At 46.7% G+C, this 21,804-nt stretch overlaps 2 protein-coding genes across 3 annotated transcripts; both read right to left on the bottom strand.

Moving 5' to 3' along the window:
- Nucleotides 1-1,724: 1,724 nt before the first annotated feature.
- atn1 (atrophin 1) lies at nucleotides 1,725-12,465 on the bottom strand. Its single transcript, XM_070835684.1, has 10 exons — nucleotides 12,376-12,465; nucleotides 10,297-10,433; nucleotides 9,721-9,822; nucleotides 9,234-9,353; nucleotides 6,192-9,046; nucleotides 5,827-6,043; nucleotides 4,153-5,686; nucleotides 3,184-3,327; nucleotides 2,826-3,006; nucleotides 1,725-2,384 (listed from the first exon to the last, which is right to left on the bottom strand). The coding sequence occupies exons 2-10, from the start codon at nucleotides 10,321-10,323 to the stop codon at nucleotides 2,351-2,353; spliced, it is 5,214 nt and encodes a 1,737-aa protein (XP_070691785.1). The 5' UTR covers nucleotides 10,324-10,433; nucleotides 12,376-12,465; the 3' UTR covers nucleotides 1,725-2,350.
- A 3,105-nt stretch (nucleotides 12,466-15,570) lies between these two features.
- LOC139204741 (gamma-enolase-like) lies at nucleotides 15,571-20,762 on the bottom strand. Of its 2 annotated transcripts, none has more exons than XM_070834721.1 (13): nucleotides 20,390-20,762; nucleotides 19,886-19,971; nucleotides 19,596-19,691; nucleotides 19,382-19,440; nucleotides 19,207-19,276; nucleotides 18,962-19,095; nucleotides 18,584-18,806; nucleotides 18,298-18,495; nucleotides 17,721-17,797; nucleotides 17,204-17,328; nucleotides 17,013-17,121; nucleotides 16,282-16,340; nucleotides 15,571-16,130 (listed from the first exon to the last, which is right to left on the bottom strand). In XM_070834721.1, the coding sequence occupies exons 2-13, from the start codon at nucleotides 19,968-19,970 to the stop codon at nucleotides 16,061-16,063; spliced, it is 1,305 nt and encodes a 434-aa protein (XP_070690822.1). In that variant the 5' UTR covers nucleotide 19,971; nucleotides 20,390-20,762; the 3' UTR covers nucleotides 15,571-16,060. The 2 variants fall into 2 exon arrangements, with proteins under 2 accessions (XP_070690822.1, XP_070690823.1); XM_070834722.1 differs by having other exon boundaries at nucleotides 20,616-20,762.
- Between the last annotated feature and the right edge of the window lie 1,042 nt (nucleotides 20,763-21,804).

Genomic DNA, 21,804 nt, shown 5'->3' with positions numbered 1-21,804 from the left:
TAATACAGTTACAATTATCCGCAGCTGTGAAGGCCACATGAATGATAACTAGACATAAATTATGCATCGACATACCAAGTGGAGATGTTAAAACAAAGGGGTGTTATTTGGGGAGTTTATCGGGCTTGTTTGGCATCATCCCTTCACCGAAATCTTTACAATGCAGATAAGAACTGGCCTTGATTAAGATGACAATGTTGGACTTCATCAGAAAAGATGAGTGATGATCTGTGGCCTTGTTTATTTAATCACCGCAAATTGGTATCACATGTTGAACCAACAACTGAGTTATATTTCTGTCTCGCTGTTGCCAGATCGTGATCTGTCACCAGTGGCGATACCATTAATTAGAGATAATTTCACAAACCACAGGGATGTGTTCAGAAGTCCTGTGATTTGAAATTTACCTGACACTGTGCGCTATCCTGATGCACTAGACCATTCATATCTGGTACTAAAAGTAGGTCGATATGAAAGAATAAGAATTATTTGCAAATATTTGTCCCAGATTTGAAAACAGCAGCTGCTAATAATAACCTTGATTTTACATCCAAAATTGCCTTTAAAAAAATAAGCTGTAGTAACAATACCAGGACTGCATGAAACGCAGTGTTCAGTGTTCAGTGTCTTTTATCCTCCGTCCAAGCCTTTCAGAACATCCTCATCCACCCTGAGAGAGGACTGATGAAGTGCTAAGAATATCCCCCAGATGTGATGTCACCAGAGGAGAAAATCAGATTTGTCCTGCTAGAAGATACTTTACATTATGTTGACACACTTATTCAAGGTGACTTTTAATGACACACAACCTACATACCAACTCAGAGGCATGCCCTGTACGGTATATATATATATTTCACACACTCAAGGAAGCATCAAATCCAATATCGCGATCCTGACTGAGATGCTTCTCACAGATAAGGCTATCAATCAACGTCACATCAGCGTGAGGAGTTTTTATTGCATTAAAAAACAGAAGTAGGATGTAGACTTTAGGCATCTGGAGAACCCTTGTAAGGCTATTTGAATAGACAGATTGCATCATCGTGACAAAAAAAAAATTAAAGCTGCAATATTTTTAGGTTTGTTTAGTCAGATGTCCCCAAATCTGCGAGCCAGCAGAGGCTGTGTCTTGCAACGTGAGGGCCGTATTCACTGATCCGTGTCCGTTTGAAGGAGATTCCTCCAGCCGGACATGGTGAGAACACACACAGCCCTGAGCCTTCAGCAGAGTCCGTAAATCACACGCTCACAGCTCCTCCTTTCACTTCTCTCTTTATATATTTTTTTCTTTTCTTTCCATTTTTACAGTGCAGTAAGGAATGCTGGCTCTACGGGGTGGCTGGTGTTCACTGGAGCGACTCAACTCCCATGTCTCACACTCATCCCATGTGTCTCCTATTAGCTACACTCACCAAGAGAGGGAGGGAGGGACGGACCGAAGGAGAGAAAGAGGGGGAGTCGGAGAGAGAGAGAGTGAGAGAGGGGGAGGGGGAGGAGAGTGAGGAATTTGATATGCTTTGTGCATGAGTGACTTGTATAAAACAAAGACGGGGCAAATAGTCTGAATGTATGTGAGAGGGGGACTAAATGGTGCACACATGAATACGCAAGGAACTAGCAAAAAAAGATTATAATTTATTTCCAGATTTTTTTGCCTTCATTTGCATCTTGTTTCACAAGGTAAATTGAAAATAAAAAATAAAAATAAAAACCGACTGCCATACCATGAAAATGTAAAAAAATAATACAAATAATATGTACTGTATATATAATTATATCATTATCAACAAACAGACAACATTAATCATAATAACAATACTATTGATCATTAACGTAACACTAAATTGCTGGTCTCATGCATATAGAACACCCCTCAGATACAAAAGAGGGGGGAATTACTAAAAATAGAACCAAAAGTTCCACCAGTTCAGAATAAGCGCCTAGCTACATGCAATGACATAAAAGAGACTCATGTACACATTCCTTCTGGCATTGAGTATTTTACACATACTGTACTTCACTATTGCCGCCCCCATCTAATATACTGTACAGAGCACGATACAAAACAGGACTGGAGTTTTGAACATTATGCAGGGAAGCGCTGGAGTCCGGACCTTCAGCGTGGTGCAGTTAGCAGGGACTGTGTGCAACATTTTCACACCCTCCTCCCTCTTTTGTTAATCCTTCAAAATCTTCTTGTTTTCTTCAGTGAGCTCCCTGTCCATTAGTCCAGCTTTTGTTTTGGGTCATTGTTCCTTCATTGTTTTCAGTGCATTCATTTACTGGTTTAAATTTGCACACATTCTCCCTCGGGTTTCTCCATGCCGCTCTTTGTTGTGTCCCTCCCTCACAGGGTCTTGTCACTTTCTTTCTTCAGGTGACTAAAAAGGTCGGAGGAGAAACCATGTTAGGGCGCAGTTTTAAAGATTGGGCCGAGGTCACAGCTACGGTTGGGGTTCTATTACATCTCAGACAACCCTCCCCCACCCCAAAAAACATTTTAAAAGCATTATTAGAATCTATAGACTGCATTTTACAGGATTTATATTTGACCAGATATTTTTGGGTAGCGAAAACACCGCCTGTGTCATATAGTCAAGCTACTTTTGAGATACTGAGATTCATCATTCTACTTTTTTACCTTGGAGGGTCAACCAATTGAAACCCACTAATGGACCGTTTGTGAACATGTACAAGGCTAAAATGTCAGTTGTGACAGAATATTTTCTAAACAGACATTATCAATCAATTGAAAAACTGCTCAACAGAATTATTAATGGCAGCTGCTGCATTAACAGTGGCCGTTATAACAGACACCGTACCTGTAATACTCGTCCTGGGTGAGGGAGTGGTGGTGATGGTGATGGATCCACTGTTGTTCCAGGGCCAGTCTCTGGATCTGCAGCTCTGCGCTCTGGGCCTGCTGCATGGCCTGGAGCTGATGGGCTGCTGACATGGGACCAGTAAGGGAGGACGGCTGGGGCAGGTCACGGAACGGAGCACCTGTAAATGAAAGAGGAGGAGCGGGTGGGGATCCAAAAGGAAAACAGAGAAGAAAAGGAGGGAAAAGGTCAATCATCGTCATCATATTCAAAAAAATCTCTTCATAAACTTTCAGCACTGTGGAGTTTTTAGAGAAAAAAACTGAACAAGTACATGGACGAGGAGCCTTCTCCTCACCGAACAGCTGTTGGCGGAGCACCTCGCTGTCAGTGAGGGGGTGAGCCAGGATGGGCGTGCCTAGTGTGGCTCCTGGGTAAGGGAGGCGTGCCAAAGGAGACCCCGACGCCAACGGGTCCATCAGGGGGTGAACCCCGCCCGTCGCTGGATGCCAGTGATGTAATAGGAAATACAGGGTACATTCAATAAGAGTCAAAGCAACGGTACGAATTCAAAATTTCTAGCTATTTCTTTATTTTACAGTTTTATTCTATAACGCAAGAACTTCATGTTTTACAAAAAGTGAACTTCAACAGATGAGTACAATATTTCAGGGAATACTATGACTCAATATCAACTTAAATCTTGTGTAAAAACCTGTGTTCAATGCTGAACTACACTAATACAAACATGATTTATATTGCAGTTAAAGGATAAGGCTGCTGCTGTTCTTACTGTCCACCGTTCCCATGAAAATACCAAAACCATCACTTTGTTAGTCCATCTCTAGATAATTTCTAATCTCCTTTGCCCTGTCTGTGGCAGACAATCACAAGCCCACTGGTTCCTACTGAAGATGTAGATCTTCAGAAATGGGTCACAAATAGTAGTGTAGTTTGATGTTTTAAGAAAGTCTCAGTAATATCCTAAATCAGCTGGGCTTTGTAGTTCTCAGTGAATGTTAGAAAATTTGAGTGCAATTGTTTGTGACGATTTTCAGCCCAGATCAGATACATTTAATGTGTCAGTCCCACATATACTGCAGCCTGGTGTATATGGGATTGAATCAAAATAAACTACAGTGTCCATGTTCATCTTAAAGAAAGAACATGTCATCATGTGCAATAGTGTGGCTCTGTTAATTTGCTCTTAACAGTTTTGGCCAACGATGGTGGTCTGTGGCACTGCTAGCGTTAATCTTTCATTTCTATCACAAAGAACAAGGCAGGTGATGCAGACACTGACATCGTTGTTATTAGCAGTGGGTACCTGTGTCTTGCTGGTGCAGGTGAAGATGTGAGTGGATGTGTGAATGCTGGTGATGATGGGGTGTCACGTTCAACATCTGAAGACGCCCCAGATTCTCTCCTCCACCTCCTCCGCCTGTTCCTCCTCCACTTCCTCCTCCACCTCCGCTTCCACTACTTCCTCCCCTTTCTCTCTCCCTTTCTCTCTCCCTTTCCCTTTCTCGCTCTCTGTCCCCAAAGGCCGGCAAAGTTGCTCTGTCTCTGTCTCTGTCTCTCTCCCTCTCCCGCTCTCTTTCCCCACTCCTCTCTCGCTCATAAGAGGCAGGAGAGCGGGTGGGAGTGGGGTAAGTCTCAGGGGGAGCGGCTGGGGCAGGGGCTGGTGGCAGATGAGAGGACAGGGAGCTGGGAAAAGAAGAATGGGGGACTGGGTGATGAAGTGAGGCGGCGTTGGAGGTCGGCGGAGTGGGTGGAGGAGGAGCAGGCGGAGGAGCAGCAGGGCCTGCTGGGGCAGGGGGGGCAGCCGGTGGTGCAGATGTAGGGTGAGAGGGCGGGAGCAGAGCTGAAGGAGGTGGATTGGGCAGGGGCTGAGGGGCAGAAGGGTTGGGAGGTCGAGTCACTTGAGCCAGCGCTGGGTTCTGGAGGTGCGGAGGGCCAGGGGGAGCTGGGGGAGGAGGAGTGCCATAGAGTGACACCTCATTAGCTCCCACTGCACCTCCTCCAAGGAGCAGAGAGTGTGCATGCGCGTGGGCATTAGCATGGGCGTGGGCATGGGCGTGGGCATGAGAATGAGAGTGAGCAAGGGCAAGAGCTGCAGGATCAGGTATGGCCCCTGGTGGGTAAACCCGCTCGTCACTCTTAAATTCAAATCCTGTCTTTATTCTGTCTCGATGTGCTGCCACTGCATGAGGAAAGCCGACTCCTCCTAACCCCGCACCCCCAATCCCTCCAGGTAGTGGGCCTCCTGCCATCCCAGCATGGCCTCCAACACCTGGACCCCCTTCAAGGCTGCCGCCGTACAAAAAGCCCAAGATGGCTGCTGCCGTAGCTGCATCAGTCGGCAGGTGATGGGGGTGACCCAAAGCATGATTCTGGAACTGAGGAAGGAAGAATGAGGGGTGGACGTGGGGGTGGCCATGGTGAACTTGTGCATGGTGTGCCTGCGCACGACTTGCTGCCCCGAGTGGAGACATAGCATGAGGGCGAGCATACTCGCTCAGGGTTCTCAGCGCCGGGGTGTCAGGACCAAGATATGGACCTCCTATACCTATTCCCAGGGCTCCCTGAGGGCCAACCACCGCTGATGCCCCGCCCATGGATGGCAGGAGGAGGGAGTGGGGGATGGAGTGAGCAAGGGTGGGGTGGAGATGGTGTGCAGGAGCAAGGTGAGCGTGTGGGTGTGAGGGATGATGCTGGGGGTGAGGGGGAGGGTGGGAGATAGAGTTGCCTGAAGAAGAGGCGGAAGAAGATGAAGGGTCGAGGATGACAGAGGATGAGGAGGGGAAGAAGAGAGAGGAGCTCTGGCGACCCCCTGCTGCTGCGTTGACGTCCTTCTGCTGCTGCAGAAAAAACAGTAAAAGGCAATAAATCATCTGCCCTGGTCTGCTTTAGTCCCCTCCCATTAAAGTGATCAATTTAATCTACATCAAATCCATTAAATCTGACACGCTACATAATTATCACGCTCAAATGTGCACACCTGTAGATGTCGATCCAGCTCCCTCTCACGCTCACGCTCCCTCTCACGTTCCCTCTCTTTTTCTCTTAGGTCTCTGGCCCGCTGCTCCACCTCCCTGCGCGCCCTTTCAATCACCTCATTCCTCTTCTTCCACAGTTTGGAGCCATCCAATGGGACAAAGAGGACATCACTGCGAGCGCAGGAATTCCCGCTGCCACGGTCAAGGACCTTGTGAAACCTAGACATGAGTGACACAGCAGTTCCGTACATCATTACTACAACCATCAGGATCATAACAATTACCATCGCTGCTAATTACAGCTGATCACATAAAGATGGACAGAGCAGAGTGATACATCTCAAATGGTTTGATGATGTCATTTTACCGTGCTGATTGGCTGGCGTGGATGGGAATGTCTACAGGTTTGGGTTCAGGAGAGGGGCTTCTCAACACTGGTGGCGGGCTCTCACTCTCCTCCCTGTCTTCTATTGGTTCCTCTTTGATAACAGGTGTAGGAGGAGGGCCTGAATCCAAATGTCCGTCTCCACTGGGGAGTGAAGAACTGGAGACGGGGGTTGAAATGCTGTTGTTGTTGGCTGAGTTACTCAGAGGCGGCGGCCCTTTTGGCACATTTTGAGGCGAGAGTGATTGCGAGTTGCTATTGCTGCTATTGGGTGCGCTACTGTTGCTATTGCTGTTGGCCATGTTACCGCCGCTGTTCCCGTTGGAGTGGTATGCTCCACCGAATGGAGGGTGGCTGTTTAAAGTGCCATGGAAAGGGGAGGGCCGACACCCAGGTGAACAGCTGGATGACACGCCTGGCCCAGGAAGTGGCATGCTGGGCCCAGAGGAGGAGCCAGGGGGGAAAGATGAGAAGCCTCCCATCTGATTTGTGGACGGGCTGGGTAATGGAGACAGGGGTGTTGGAGGAGTCTGTGTGGAGGGCTGGTAGTGTGGGGGACGTACATTGGGTGCCATAGCTGATGGGGGTGGCTGGGTGTGGGAGGTCTGAGGTGGGGGTAGAGGAGGCTGAGGTGGTGGAGGGGGATATGGGGCATTCGGAGGGTGTCCATGATGGCTGGAAGAGGAGGAAGGAGAGAGAGCGGGAGGCTGACTTGGGCCTCCGCGGTTTTGGTACAGAGCAGACTCTCGCAGGTTTGACTCTCTCTCTCTGTCTCTGGGCCCGGACTGGTAGTGGGGGTGAGGTGGGTGGGGGTGATGGGTTCCTCCAGGCCCTGAATACTCTCGTCCCAGGTTTGGAGTCACCCCAGGGGGGCTGAGGTACTCTCGATTTGTGCCAGTGGAAGGAGGCGCCCCAGCAGGGAAGTCTTTTCCTCCGGTGGGAGGATACTCTCTGTGAAAGTGGTCTGCTCCAGAGGAAGGGGTTTGTGGCTGGTCCATGGGAGGAGGGAAGTCTCGGTTGGATGAATTTGGGGGATGTGGATGGGGGTGTGGGGGCAGGGAGGTATGGGAAGGGTGACTGGGATTATTTTGGGGGGATGCAGGTGGGTCTCTGTTCAACATGGGGGTGACAGGTAGCCCGCTGGTTGAACTTGGGGGGTTACCCTGGGAGATAGAGTTGTTGTTTGGGTGACTATTGCCTACAACTTCTCTTGTCTGACCCCCAAATTCACCCCATCTGCCTCCATCTTTGTCTCTGGGATGCCCCCCTCCTGTTCCATTGGGGCCAAAGTCTCTACTCTGGTTTTGGTTTGGCAGTGGGAACTCCCTCCCTGCATCCCGTTCCCGTTCCCTTTCCCTCTCTCGTTCTCTGTCTCTGAAAGCTGGGCCAAAGTCTCTTCTTTCAGGACCTAAGTTAGGTCCATCTCTCCCAGAACCTTGAAACTCCCGGCTCTGACCCACTGACAGACTCCCAAACTCCCGGCCTTGGATGCTGTTGGACCCACCCATCCCACCACAAGCACTATTACTATTACCCCCGCCACTATTGTTGCTGCTGTTGCCAATGGGAGCGGGGAACTCCCTGTTGATGTCCCTCCCCCCACACTCCCCCCTCACTCCCCTCTCCCTCTCTCCTGCAGCCCCCCTCTCTCTGTCCCCTCCCCCTCCAGCATACCTGGGAAGGTACTCCCTGTGGGGGTGGGGGTGAGGATGGGGGAGGTAAGAGGGGTGGGAGGAGGAGTGGCGAGAGGACGGAGGGTTGTAAACAGAGGGAAGTTGCTGCTGCTGCACTGGGGGCTGGTGCTGTGGTTGGTGTGGGTGGTGGTTGCCAGGGTAACGGGTGTAGCCCCAGCTCCCCTGGCAACCAGTTGCTGTGCCACCCTGCCAGCTGGTGGAGCTGTAGTGGTGAGGGTGGGTGGAGGGTTGGGTCTGAGGCTGAGACTGGGACTGTGGCTGGGGGCCGGTCTGTGGCAGCAGAGAAGGAGGAGTGGACTGAGCCTTGTCCAGGAGTTTGTCTGCCTTTTCCATTTTGTCTCTTTCTGTCTTAATCTCAGCAGGCAGGTTTTGTCCCCCAAGCTCTAGGGGCTTCAGGGCAGGTGGAGGAGGAAGAGGAGGGGGCAAAGAGTGGGGAATGGTGGGGCTGTTGTGGGAGAAATCTCCTCCCGAGATAGTTGTCTTGGTCACACACTGTGTACTGGCTTTGGAATTCATTCTGTTGCCACTAAGCGCTCCGTCAACCCCCGTCGGTCCACCATACTCAACTTTACACATCAATTTGGAGTCCAGAGAGAAGTAGGACTTCCTCCCACTATTGCTGTCGTTTGATGACTCCCCTGCTCCTCGGAGAGAGGGAGTCAGACCAGAGGAAGAGCACGGAGTGGAGGGGGGCTTGAGAGACGGACAGTCTTCAATTCGTGCATCCATGTCCCGCTTTTCTCCATCTCCACAGGACTCTTCCCCTCTCCCTTCTCGCAGCGATCTCCTGTCCTCTCCTGCCACCTTGCCCACTCCTCCCTCCTTGCCTTTCTCCCGCTCCCTCTCTCCTTGCTTTGGTGAGTCAGGGCCATCGGAATCAGAGTCCAGGCTACCCAAAGGGGAAGCCGAGAGACTTGGGGATGAGGAACGATTGTCCTGGTCTATATCCCGCCCACTGCTCAGACTACTGCTGCTATTGGCCAGGCTCCCTACAACTGAACTCCTACTGCCCTGGGATTGGCCGTCTTCGTTGTCACTCTCACGGGATTGGCTGGCAACTGAGGTTGGAGGTGGGACAGTGGAAGGAGCCGAGCTGTCAGTCAAGTGTGTTGATGTTGGAGGGTTTGGGGTAGAGGCCGAATCCTGAAGAGAGAAGATCATTTGTGGATGAGGTAAAAACTTACATTTTGTGAATGAGGTAATATTGGCTATCTATGTATTTGTAGAATACATCTCTTAATATCTTAGACAGTGCCTTTTGGAAGATGTAGCTAAATCAAAGCTTTATAATTAGTCTTTATATAACAGGTTGATGAAATGTAACACAAACCTGAACTTTCTGCCTCTTTGGAGGAGACACAAGTTCCTCCCCCTCACTCTCTGATGAATCATGCCCTTGTGATCTGCGACTGAAGCGATTTCCAGCCAATTCCTCACCAGCACCTCTTTGCTAAAACAACACAAGACTTTTAATTCTGTGGTGATGCCTTTGAATCCCTAACAGGCCAATGACTGTTTTTAGAACAAAGCCACACTTGCATGCACACACACACGCACAAAACATCAGTGTCAAACACGAAGCATCAGAGATTTCAAAGTGCTAAGCTGTAAAACAAACCATTGAACAATACTGACACTGCAAGGGTATGTCTGTGGCAATCATACTGATGACTCATACACAGACAGCACACACACACACACACACACACACAAAATACACAGCGACCATTCTTTATTCTTGTACTTGCATACACACACAAACTTATGGCCAGAACGACAACAGGAAAGAGACAGAGACAAAAGAGGTAGGCTCTAACCGTCTGTCTGTCGTTGCGTTCAGGGCGAGTGGGGCTGGGGTGCGGGCGTCTACCCCTTCTCTCCTCACTCGCCCCCCGCCGTCGCCCACTGCGCATGGGCATCTGCAGAACCCAAAGTCCGGCAAAAGAGGAAAATATGGAAGGGAGGGGCAAACATTTAATGTTAAAACAAGGTGGAGTTAGAGGAATAAGGAGATATGCAGAGGGAAATATAGAGAGGTTTCAATTGTAGTGAAAATACAGTTAATACAAGCCAAAAGCATGTCAAGTTCGTTCAATTCAAGGTGGAATGCAGCAAGGGCAATAACAAATGGAGAATAAAAAGGAAGGGAGGTGAAAAGAAGAACAGGGCATTATAAGGAGAAGGCAGAAGGACACAGAGAATAGGAAGAAATTTTAAGGAGAGGAAAAAATATGTGTATATCACAACCAAATGAATAATTTATATCTTAGTTATCCTGTTTTTAAAAAAAAAAATGCTATCACGTATTGAATTAATTGTGATGTAACCAAATGTACTACAAGAGACAGTGCACAACCCCTAACATCACTGTGAAAAGTAGACATTATTCATACCGATTCTTTGTGTGTCCGTGTTTTCATTATTTCTTCTTTAAAACGTCCATTTTACAACACAAGCCATTGCAGGGACTGAACTGGTTCCTGTTGCTTACTGACTGGGATGTGTGTTACACCATGAGAGCTACCAAAACCTGTAAAAAAAAAAAAAAAAAAAAAGGGAAAAAAAGCATAAACAAAGAAGGCATTATCCAATCTTAACCTGCATTGAAATTCTACGGAGAATCAATTCATGTTGGGTTGCAGTAATAAGCAATATTGTTTGATTTTTGCACCGAGTGTAAAGTTAAAAAATGTATGACATTATGAAAACATCGGAGTTTAAATCTGCAGAAGGACTCTAACAACATTTCAACTCCCAACATGTTTCACACTGTATTGGCACAACTGCTTTTCACTGCACTGAAAACAGTTTCCTCTCTACCTTCTGTCTTCACCACAGCAGCAAAAAAAAACAAACAAAAAAAACCCACAGGCACAATAGGTTAACACACTCACACATTAACAGAGAGCACTGGTTAGGGTGTAGTATAATTGGAAGATATAGCAGTGAAACAACAGATAAAGATGACTAGAGCAAAGCAGAGAAGGTGCTGCCTGGTAGGCTGCGTTGTGGATGGCAGTCTGCAGAAGATTCCTGCAAACATCTTGGGAATATGGAGCCACACCCCCCTCCTTCCACCTCCACCACAACAGCCCAAACCCACAGACACTTGTGGTTAACCCACATGACCTGGTTATGGCCAGTTGAATCCCATGATTATTTATCTAGCCAGCCAGCCATTAGAGAAATGTACAATGACAAGATCTTTTATCCATTTGGGTGTGCCTGACAACATAGGTGGACTACTTTGAGAGGGCTCGTCTACTCCATTCATTCATGTACCACTATGATGAAAAAAGGGCTCATGTATATTGAATGAGGATATAAATAGTGCACACCACTGGATGATAAAAAAAAAAAAGGATATATTTGGCCAACTAGTTAGCAGAAATAATGTACACTCTGCTATGCAGCCAATAAATATAGTAGGTACACACTGAATTCTGCGTTTGATTCGAATCAGAAAAGCTCCTGTAAATCCTGTAGCTGCTCCACTACACATGGCTGTGCATTAATTATTAGTGCATGCTGCAGTGACTGATTCAATCAGTTTTAGGAGTAAAATCTCAACTGTCACGATCACTGTTCACACTTCATATGCATAAAAGATGCCACATGTGTTCACAGACAATGCAGTGCCTGCACAGTCAGCCTGATTAACATACACATGACTTAAGTTTATGACACAGACATAGAAAACATCCAGCGCCCAGTGGGTTACTGTATCCATAATGCATCTCAGTTACAGGTGGCAGCCACCGGCCTGCCTGTGGTCCACTGGCAGGTCCTTGGCCATGGTCAGTAAACAACTAGGACGCAAACGCAGCACTAACACACACCAGCACTGACATCACTGGTCCCCCTGCACTCGTGCACACACACACACTCGAGCACAACGCACACAGCACATGCATCCTCAACAAACCGTCCAGTGCATGTGATGCAAAGCAGCAGCATGCAGTTGCTCTGCTTACATCACCAGCGAGCGGCCACTGCGACGACTCTTTCTTCTTTCTTCCTGCGAATGTTATTGATACACACGCAGAGGAGACCGGCCAAAGCTGCTCCCCAGCCTGCCTCAGACTACCCCGGCGGAGCACGGTCCACCAACGACGGGGGGAGTCGTGTTCAGCAGCACATACATGTTCACAATCAGCATGGATGCCTGGATGCCTGTGCAGCGCTGTCTCCAGACGCTGCACATATTAAAAGAAAGATGATATGGAATGGCGAATCATGGCATTTCGCACCGGCTCTCGCTTCCCTTTGCTCGCAGGAATGTGGGTGCGCGTCGTGCACTCTATTAACATTAATTCACCGGGACAGAATTCAGCCATAACGCAGGAGTATGCTGATAATTAACGTTAACACACAAAGGAGGGAAAAAATGGGAGGGAGAGCACAAACGTGGCCGGCAGGAATAGCTCCAAACACAGAGTATAAGCATCCATTTTTTTTTCCTTCTTCCTTACCTATAATATCCAGCGATGCGTGCTCTCACTCTCACTCTCCCCTTTCCTTTCTCTCCCTCTGTTTTGTCGTTTTATGTTGCACGCTGACACGCACACCTCAGAGCCCGGGCGTCTGTCAACAGAGGCTTGTGCTGGCTCATATTGCAACGGGCTCCGATAATAACAATAATGCAGAAGAAAATCTCTTTCTGTTCGTTGCAGGGAAAAAAAAAATAGGGGTGCCAACTGAAGACTACAAATTGATGCGTACCCTCGCCTCTTCCCCACCCCCTTTCGCCCCCTTTTTCTTTTTTTTTTTTTTGCCCCCCCCCTCTCTCCCACCCTACCTACTCCCCCTCTTCCTCTAAGACGACTTGCACTTTTTTTTTTTAAAACCCCTCTCCGGTCTTACAGTCACAATTTTCAGCGGAGGGGTGAACCGGAGAGAGGGATGCACGTCGGGTGAGAGAAAGGGAGAGAGGAGAGGGCGTGATTTGCATGAGGAGAGAGAGAGAGGGGGAGGCTATAGAGGAGGAGGAGGAGGAGGAAGAAGAGGGAGTAGGAGTAGTGAGGCAGGGAGAAGGAGGAAGAGAGGCGCAGAGAGAGGGCCAAAACTCTGAAGAGGGAGGGGATCAAGAGGGAGGGTCTCTCTCCCTCTCCCTTTCTCTCTCTCTCTCTGTGTGTCTCTGCTGCCTAGTCCCTCCAGAGTCACCTTTACAGTATGGAGAGGCTCTGCTCCAGACTGAATAACCGGCTGTGTGGCTCTCTGTCTGCAGCTATGAACCCAGAAGAGGAGGGAGACTCGTCCAATGGCTCTTTGTTCTTTAAGGCCTCACTTAATCCAACGCCAAACAAGCTGAAGTGTGCGCCAGAGAGCCAATACGCGTGATGGTGTGAGCACTTTAATGACAATGTCAGCGACCCAACAAAGAAAGCATATGGGGTAATTAAACAATTAAGAAATGGGTAATCAAACGGTGCCCTGAGCTGGGTGCATGTCCAGCAGCTCCCTGTCTGTCTGTCTGTCTGTCTGTCTGGGGAAAGCTTGCAGCGGTGTGTCCAGTCAAGCGGCTCTGCAGACCTCCTCCTCCTCCTCCTCCTCCTCCGCTCCGCTGCTGTCGTTCCCTGCCTCTCTCCCCTTCACGCAGCCCCCTGTCCCGTCTCCTATTGTGTGGTCACCATGGAAACCCGGTCGGAGACGGTGCTCGGTGCGCATGCGTGGCTCCAAGCCTTCCTTCATCATCATCATCTGGAGCGCCTCGTCGCGCTCGCGCTCCCTCTGCTGCTCAGTTTGAGTGATCACCGCCTCCTTCAACCAGTCCACATCCATGTGCGTCCACACTCATAATGACACATGGAGGGAGGACTTTAGAGGAGCTGGTCGTGGAGGAGACTGAAGAATATTTTTAGATTATGATACAAGAATATGATTATAAATTAAACTGGTGTGAGCGTAGTTGTTTTTGTTCTGCTGTACGTCCATTCATGTGTAAACTCATCAAGAGACAGAAAAACACACAGTCCTTGAATGTGTTCACATGCTGATTGTGACTGAACACAAAGTTGGAGCCATGACAGGAGACAACGCTTCACATGTGGCTGCAGAAGGGTTACAATTTCTAAAGCGTGGACGCTGCAGCACAGATGATCCACACAGTCATCACAGTCTCAAGGTGGGCACCCAAGATCAGTGTCACCAATTCAACATCTAACCAAATGTTAAGTATGGTCACAATCCCCCCCTGCTCCTGATTTATGGTGTTTAATAACGACCAGAAGAGTGTGCCACAGTGACGTTGACCGTTGACCATTTGCATATAAAATGTGATCACGTCATGATTTTATCCTATTACATATCTGAGTGAAATGCTGTCATAATTAGTGTATGAATTCTTGAGTTATGGCCAAAAACATGTTTTGTGAGTTCACAGTGACCTTTGACAGCCCAAATCTAATCTGTTCATCATTGAGTCGTTTGTGCTAAATTTCAATACATTCCCTCACAGCGCTCCTGAGGTATGGTGTTATATTTTCTGCTATAATACAGTCTTTTAAAACAGTTTCAGGTTATGTAGGAAAGAGTAACCCAAACAGCAGTAAGGATAATAAGAACGATTTTGTTCTCTGTAGATACAAAATGTAAAGCATCTAGAACTCTTGCAGAGGTTTGGTCTTGACAACTTGATGCAGTGTTCATTTATTATAGCATCTTTAAGAGAGCAAGGTCCCAAAGTGCTCCACAAAAGCAAGCATTTAAAAAAAAACAAGACCATGAAAGAGTAAAAAGAAAGCAGAAGCAACAGCAGACACAAACACAAGACAGCAGGAGGTGAGACAAAGGCGAGTTTGAATAAATGAGCAGACACAGACCTTCAGTCTATAGAGGAGTGCTCCACAGTGTCGAAGCTACCATGTCAAAGGCTCGAACACCATTATCTTGTTTCAGGTGTAACCAGTAACATTACTGCTGGGTGATTTTAGCTCCCCATAACCATGCCAGTGAGGACCCTGGACCTGAAACAGCTAAATGGAACGTAACCATTATCAGCGACACCTGTGCTTTTCCTGCTATGACATGCTGTGAAATGTGCCTATTATTGGTTTTTCTGAGAGGACGTTTCGCCTTTGACAGCTGACTGTATTTTATGTTTTGTCTTTAATGGACGACCTCATGCACAACAGATTTCTCCTAATGCATATTCTGTCTCGTCATCCTGCAGATGCAGAAGTATGAAATGTGACCATGAATTATTGCTTTAGCATAATTCAGGGACTATCAAAGCAAATTCCTGCTAGAAAAAAAAAATCTTCTAAATCCCTGCAGAAAATTCAGAGGACTCCTCTTTGTGCTGAATTCCTGTCAGTTTCCTTCATGATGTTCAAATGATCCTGTAGAAATTGATCACTGAAACCCTGGTGGATGATATTGTTGCAGATTTTTACCAGCAGGAATGACCAGGATAAATGTAGGACTAATTGTAAGGGATGTCAAACACCTGATGTGACATCAATATTTAAGTGTGGCCAGATGTGCAACATGCTTGAATCTCTATGCTTTTAAGAGAACACTGCAGAGGTAATTTGATTCAGCGATTATTTACCTTCTAAGCAAGAGAAAAGAGATATAAGACACACACAGCCTCCCCTTTAAACAAACACACAGAGCTTTGGTTCAAGTTAACATGTATCCATTTCTTTATTAAGCTTAACGTTAGACTGACAAAGTAACAGACACAATATTGTAGCAAGCTGCTGAGCGTTCACATCTAAACCGATACGAGGAACTGGGTGGGGGAGAGGAAAAGATCAAAACACGTCTGCAGTGAGTCAGAAGGAGACAGTTGGAGGGATGAGGACAGAGAAAGAAACTAACAAGAGCATCAGGGGAAGTGCTCATCTGCTGAGAGGTGAAACGTGGATTTTTTTTTTCCCTCCAGTCTTTGCTGCAACCGGCTGCAGTCAATTAGATCAATCACTTCTCAAAGTGTCAGGTCAATATACTGTACTGTAGCTACAGTGCATTATCTGTGCATTTTAGTTATTTGAAAACTAATTTGTCTTAATGCTTTTAAGTGTTCCTTAGGTGTGTTTAGAGTTTTGCAGCGACAGGGGTCATTATTTCATTACTGTGTCTCTGTTAGAGGAATATAACATGATTTGTATGTATGCCTGTTTTCTCGTGTGCCGCTGCTAACGGCACTGGCACTCAAAGGGCACTGGGGTTGCGAAAGTTGTGCCCGGCAAAGCGGGCCTGGTCACCCAACTCTTCCTCGATCCTGAGAGGAAGAGGGGGCGGATGAATGTGAAGGAAGATGACAGCAGATGAAAGGAGGGAGGAAAGAAGAAGAGAAATATAAAAGTGCTGTAAGTGATGATTTTCCATATGTTTTTCGTCACATGCATGCAAATCAAGCTGTGACTACCCACCTCATGAGCTGATTGTATTTGGCCAGACGTTCTGATCGACAGGGAGCTCCAGTCTTTATCTGAGGGGAGAAGACATCACAGAGAATTAAAGGTACGGCTAATTTATTACTAACACACTATCAAGTGATATTTCCTTTGTTTTTTTTCACGAATCACTTAGTCTGTAAAATGTCAAAAATAATAGCAACTGCTCCTAAATTTGTAAATAAAATTTGTAATAAAGATTTCTTAAGACTGACCAACAGCAACCAAACCAAAAATATTCACATTCCACTGAGATTTTGACACTAAAATCAGCAAATGTTTGCAATGTTTTTCGTGACATCCAATTTACAGAATTATATGAAATGTTTGGTGATTGATTAATCAGCTTATTATTTCAGAACTTCAACGGTTTTGCAAACACAGTACAGATTTATTTAGTAATAAAGAATATATTGCTAAAATTGCATTGCTTATCTTCCACCTCTGCACCTGTTTATTCTCTTACCTTACCTCACATCATTATCATTATTTCGTATTGTCTTGTTTCCAACCTGTACAGTTTCAGTGAAATGCTGCTGCAGTGTTTAGTTTTGTGTTATTGTCTCAGATGGGAGAACTTCAGTAAGTTACAATAACATAAATGAGGAATTCTATGAGCAACTGAACGGTGAAATGGAAAATGGGCAGCATTTCCTGTTCCTGTGTGTGTGTGTGTGTGTGTGTGTGTGTGTGTGTGTGTGTGTTACCTGTCCTGTGCAGAGACCAACCACCAGGTCAGCTATAAAAGTGTCCTCTGTTTCCCCTGAGCGGTGGCTCACCATCACACCCCAGCCGTTCTCCTGGGCCAGCTTACACCTGAGAGGCAGATGGAGAAGATGCATGTACACGGACATGTGTGCCTTCATCTTTGCACCAAATACACACAAAATCAACTCACGCCTTGATGGCCTCTGTAACAGAGCCAATCTGATTGACTTTGAGCAGCAGGCAGTTGCAGGCCTTGTCCTCCACAGCTCGCTGTATCCTGCGTGGGTTAGTGACCGTCAGATCGTCTCCAACCACCTGCACCATTTACACAACAAAGTCAAAAACAGGCTGAGGAGCATTGCTCTCGTCTTGCACACAGTAAATTCATAAATCAGTAATATTAAAAGGGAACTCTATCTCACATATGAAGACAATCATGCAGTACAAACTGACGGCACGGAGTTTGGTGTCATGGACTTTTACCCGGCAAGCAGGTTCAATGAAATACGCTACTGAGTTTCATTACAGATGCTGCAGGATACAACATTTTGCAACCATTCTAGCAACTAAAAATCAAGATATTTTGACCACTGTAGCATCAATTTTGACCATTTTCATGGATGAAAGTGCAATTTCCAAATGTTGAGGTACCCCTTTAAGGACCAGCTGAACTAATTCTTCTCCAGATAACAAGTGTGACCTCTAACCTGGATGCCCACTGAAGCTGTGAACTGTGACCAAGCAGGCCAGTCGTCCTGGTCAAAAGGATCTTCAATAGACACCACTGAAGGAAAGAGAGATAGTTAAGATTATTTTGAAGCCTACTGTGAGCCTCTCATTTTTTCCATTCTTCACCAGCAAGTCAATAGGACTAGAGCACCAAGGACATTGCTAATAAAGGCTCTAATGGGAGTAATGTCTTAAAATGCACCCACATTACACGCACATGCCCACACAAGCAGGAAGCACACCATTGACGGGTTAAAGAGCCACATCAGAGAAGGTCCCTGCTTGCCAAGTGTGCACTGCAGCGCATAATTAAAGCCTCTTTTACAGGCCTGAGTGTCAGGGGCAGAGACCAAGCTGTGGAGACATCAAGCTCTCTTGTTCCCTCAGTTTGGCTGTCTAAGAGGTGATGTAAGAAATATGGCAATTGCAGAGATATGGAGAATAGCCTGGTGTGTCCAATTATCGATCCAAATTCAAACAGTTCTGTTGATCCATGCGTCTGTGAGCGCAGTGATCTGTGGAAATGAATATGAGTACACACATCAGAGTACAGACCTGGGTAGTTGTTAATGAAGCCCTGGTAGATGCTGGCCAGCTCTTCACCACTGATGTTGCGTGCAGCATTGGGAGGAGACTTAAAGTCTAGGTCGTACTTGCCCTCGATGAAAAACTCTGAAGCAGCAACATCCATCCCTATCACCACCTTGTCTGTGAAGCCAGCCTTCTCTATGGCTGTTTTTATCAGCTCCAGAGCTGAAACAGAGAAACAGAGAGATGTGAGGTGATATTGCAGGAAATCAAGGGAAGGAGGAGGGAATACTTAACACGTGGCTGTGCTTACCTTCACTGTTCTCTTGTATGTTAGGGGCAAATCCACCTTCATCTCCCACATTTGTGGCATCCTGGCCATATTTCTCCTTGATGACCCCTCTCAGTGTCTGGTAGAGCTCCGCCCCCACACGTAGAGCATCTCTGAAAGACTCCGCCCCCACAGGAAGTACCATGAACTCCTGCATAGCCAGCCTGTTACCAGCATGGGAGCCACCGTTGATCACATTAAAAGCCTGAGTGAGGCACAGATAATGGATATTAAGGGGATTGTATTTAGGCTTTTTGCATTTGGAAGAATTTCATTCTTTTAAATATATATATATACACACACACACACACACACACACACACACACACACACACACACACACACACACACAGGACTCACAGGAACTGGGAGGACCAACTCTCTGTTTCCTGCCAGATCAGCAATGTGACGGTACAGGGGGACACCTTTCTCTGCTGCGCCAGCTTTGCATATGGCCAGTGACACTCCAAGAATAGCATTGGCCCCAAACTTGGCTGAGAGAAACACAGAAGCAGTCACACGTCACACGGGTGCAGTCAGTGGCCGCTGGTGCGGAAACACGTCATTTCACATGTATGCAATCATGAGATGTGAAGGAAGCTTACATTTATTGTCAGTGCCATCCATTTCAATCATCTTGTTGTCCAGTTTCTCCTGCTCCAACACACTGATTCCCTGAGAGAAAAAACAAAATGTCCTTCTCACAACAGATCCTCATTCTCCACCATATTGTTTGTCCATTCCTGCTCAAAACGGATCAAATTCTGTGCTGCTACTCACAGACTGCAAGAGGGCAGGTCCGAGGGTGTCATTGATGTGACTAACAGCTTTGGTTACACCTTAGACAGCAGGGGAGAAGGAGATATGTGGAGCCATGGAAAACTAAAACTGTCAGTTCACATCTATGTCACAAAACCACACTAGAAAATGCTCAAAGCGAAAGCAGAGACAAGAGACAGAAGTACAGACCGTACTCCTCGTTATAAGTGTTCACCTTTGCCCTTGTAGCGAGTCTTGTCTCCATCTCGGAGCTCCAGAGCCTCATAGATGCCGGTGGATGCACCGCTGGGCACAGCAGCTCTGAACAGACCTGGAAGGGAGAAAAAGGCGATTGGTGGATGGAGAGAGAGGTACATGTTCAGAGGTGAAAGGCTGATGGAAAAGGTAATGGTGAGCTTGTGTGAGTACAACTCTGTGATGTTTCAAGGTTTAGATTAGACAAGTACACTGGCAAGCCCATTATCAGGCAATGAGTAATGCTTTTTAAAGGATTTATTTTGTAACCTTTGTCAGTATACAGATCTACTTCCACAGTGGGGTTTCCCCTGGAGTCCAGAATCTCCCTGGCAACAATATTTGTAATGGACATCCTGTAAAAAAACAAGAAGACATTTGCTGTCTTTAACCATTTGTACTCCACAGTACAACTCAGCGCTCGTACACAAAATCTTACCATCATTTCATCTAATTTTGCTTAAAGAGAGAATGAGCGTGAGCCAAGGGAATAGATGTTCAGGGACACAGATGCGCATGAAAATATCACACGTCAAAAACACACCGTTGCAGCTAACAGTAGTGATGAGGTGCCTCAATTTCACATTAGTCACACGGACTTCACACTCTCTCCCTCACATGCACACACATTTAATTATAGTGACGCAGCCTTCGGGATGGAAGAGATGCTCCCTAGGAAGATGCTGAGACACACACACACACACACACACACGCACACACACACACGCACACACACACACACACAAACATAAATCAAAAGCTAAAAATGCATACCTATTTATGAATGTACTCTCAACCTGTTCCGGACCACAAGCCAGTTCAATTTTCTGTGCAGTTTCAGTCAGTGACAGAGACTATGGACCAATGGAGAGATGAGACAGTGAGAAAACACAGAGCAGGAGGAGAGGAGAGGTGGAGAAGCGAGAGGAGGAGGAGGAGGATGGAGGAAGCTGAGAGGGATGCGGGAATGAAGGAACAGATCAATCTTTTTAAATGTTACCTGCAGCGTGTTTGAAGCCTGCTGGAGAAAGTGAGCGAATGTGGGCGAATGAGAGGGAGAGACAGAGGGACGGGGAGGTGGGAGGAGAAGGGGTGAGAACATATGACACGCAGGGGGGGAGGGGGAGTGTGTGAGTCATTGGAAGATGCAGAAAGCAGGGGAGCGAACGAAACTAAGAAAGGGTGGAAAGAGGGACGGGGTAGAATAACAGGCGCTGCATGTATTTCTTCTGTTTTAGTGAAGGTGTAGAACAATAAAACATCTGAGGAAACGCTGAACAAGATGTGTTGTGATTTGCAGTACAACCGTTCTCACTGAACCTTATTCCTAACCATTGCATTCAACGTTCAACGACTTCCTACAAGTTCTGTCATTTGTTTGGCACTGTTTGCTGGGTGCACATCTACTAACTAACTACAGTAGCACTCATGACGCGAATGCAAATATTGTAGCATGTGGTTTTTGTGGTTGCTGCCAAATCCAGACAGGGCTGTTATCCTGCAAAAAAAAAAAGTCATAACTGACTGAAAAGTGAGGGTTTGCTGGAAAAACGGAAACAAACCTCTGCATATTTTAGATGTGGATGACAGGCAGAAAAATATCAAAACAAAGAAACGATGAAGCGGAAACATCCAAGCAAAGACAGATGCACAAATCGAGCTGCTTTGGCAGAGAACATCAGTGATCTAGTGATGGGGATTAAAGGAGACACAAAGACAGGTAGACAGGTGACAAGAGCCATGCGTGCTGGAGGGAGAATGTGCATTTAAAAATAGTCGTGGATGTAATTAAAGATACAGCGAACACGGGAGGAGACAGGCAGACAGCCCGCTATGGGAGTGATTTGTCAAAAGGGAATGGTTTTCATTGGCTGCTCCACTTGTGAGCTCCATCTGGAAGTCACATGACCTGCAGACGTGATGGCACAGGGAAGAGGGAGCATACAGCACGCAGGAGCATGCAGTGGGAAAGGAAATTATAGTCGATCAGTCTGTTCAAAAGTGAAATACAGCAACAGAATTAGAAATTTGCACACTGTATAACTGCAGAGAGCCAATAGCTCTACATACATTGACAGAGGAGGAAACAGGAACCTTTAATTGACAGATTTTGTTGCATATATTAACTGTTTAGAAGCTATAAAATGTGCAAATTGGTTTTAAAAAACACTCAAGCACAGAATTTAACA

Source organism: Pempheris klunzingeri, chromosome 8 (assembly GCF_042242105.1).
Source record: "Pempheris klunzingeri isolate RE-2024b chromosome 8, fPemKlu1.hap1, whole genome shotgun sequence".
NCBI lineage: Eukaryota > Metazoa > Chordata > Actinopteri > Acropomatiformes > Pempheridae > Pempheris > Pempheris klunzingeri.
Note: the sequence above shows the minus strand (reverse complement) of the source record. Positions and strands in the feature narration are given on the sequence as shown.

Coding starts and splice junctions, on each gene's coding strand:
- atn1 (XM_070835684.1), bottom strand. CDS start 10,323: ATGAAAACACGGACACACAAAGAATCG. Junction 9,823..10,296: donor CACGGACACACAAAGAATCG/GTATGAATAATG, acceptor TGGGTTCTGCAG/ATGCCCATGCGCAGTGGGCG. Junction 2,385..2,825: donor ACCCAGGACGAGTATTACAG/GTACGGTGTCTG, acceptor CGACCTTTTTAG/TCACCTGAAGAAAGAAAGTG.
- LOC139204741 (XM_070834721.1), bottom strand. CDS start 19,970: ATGTCCATTACAAATATTGTTGCCAGGGAGATTCTGGACTCCAGGGGA. Junction 19,692..19,885: donor AGATCTGTATACTGACAAAG/GTTACAAAATAA, acceptor TCTCCCTTCCAG/GTCTGTTCAGAGCTGCTGTG. Junction 17,798..18,297: donor CTTCATTAACAACTACCCAG/GTCTGTACTCTG, acceptor TCTTTCCTTCAG/TGGTGTCTATTGAAGATCCT.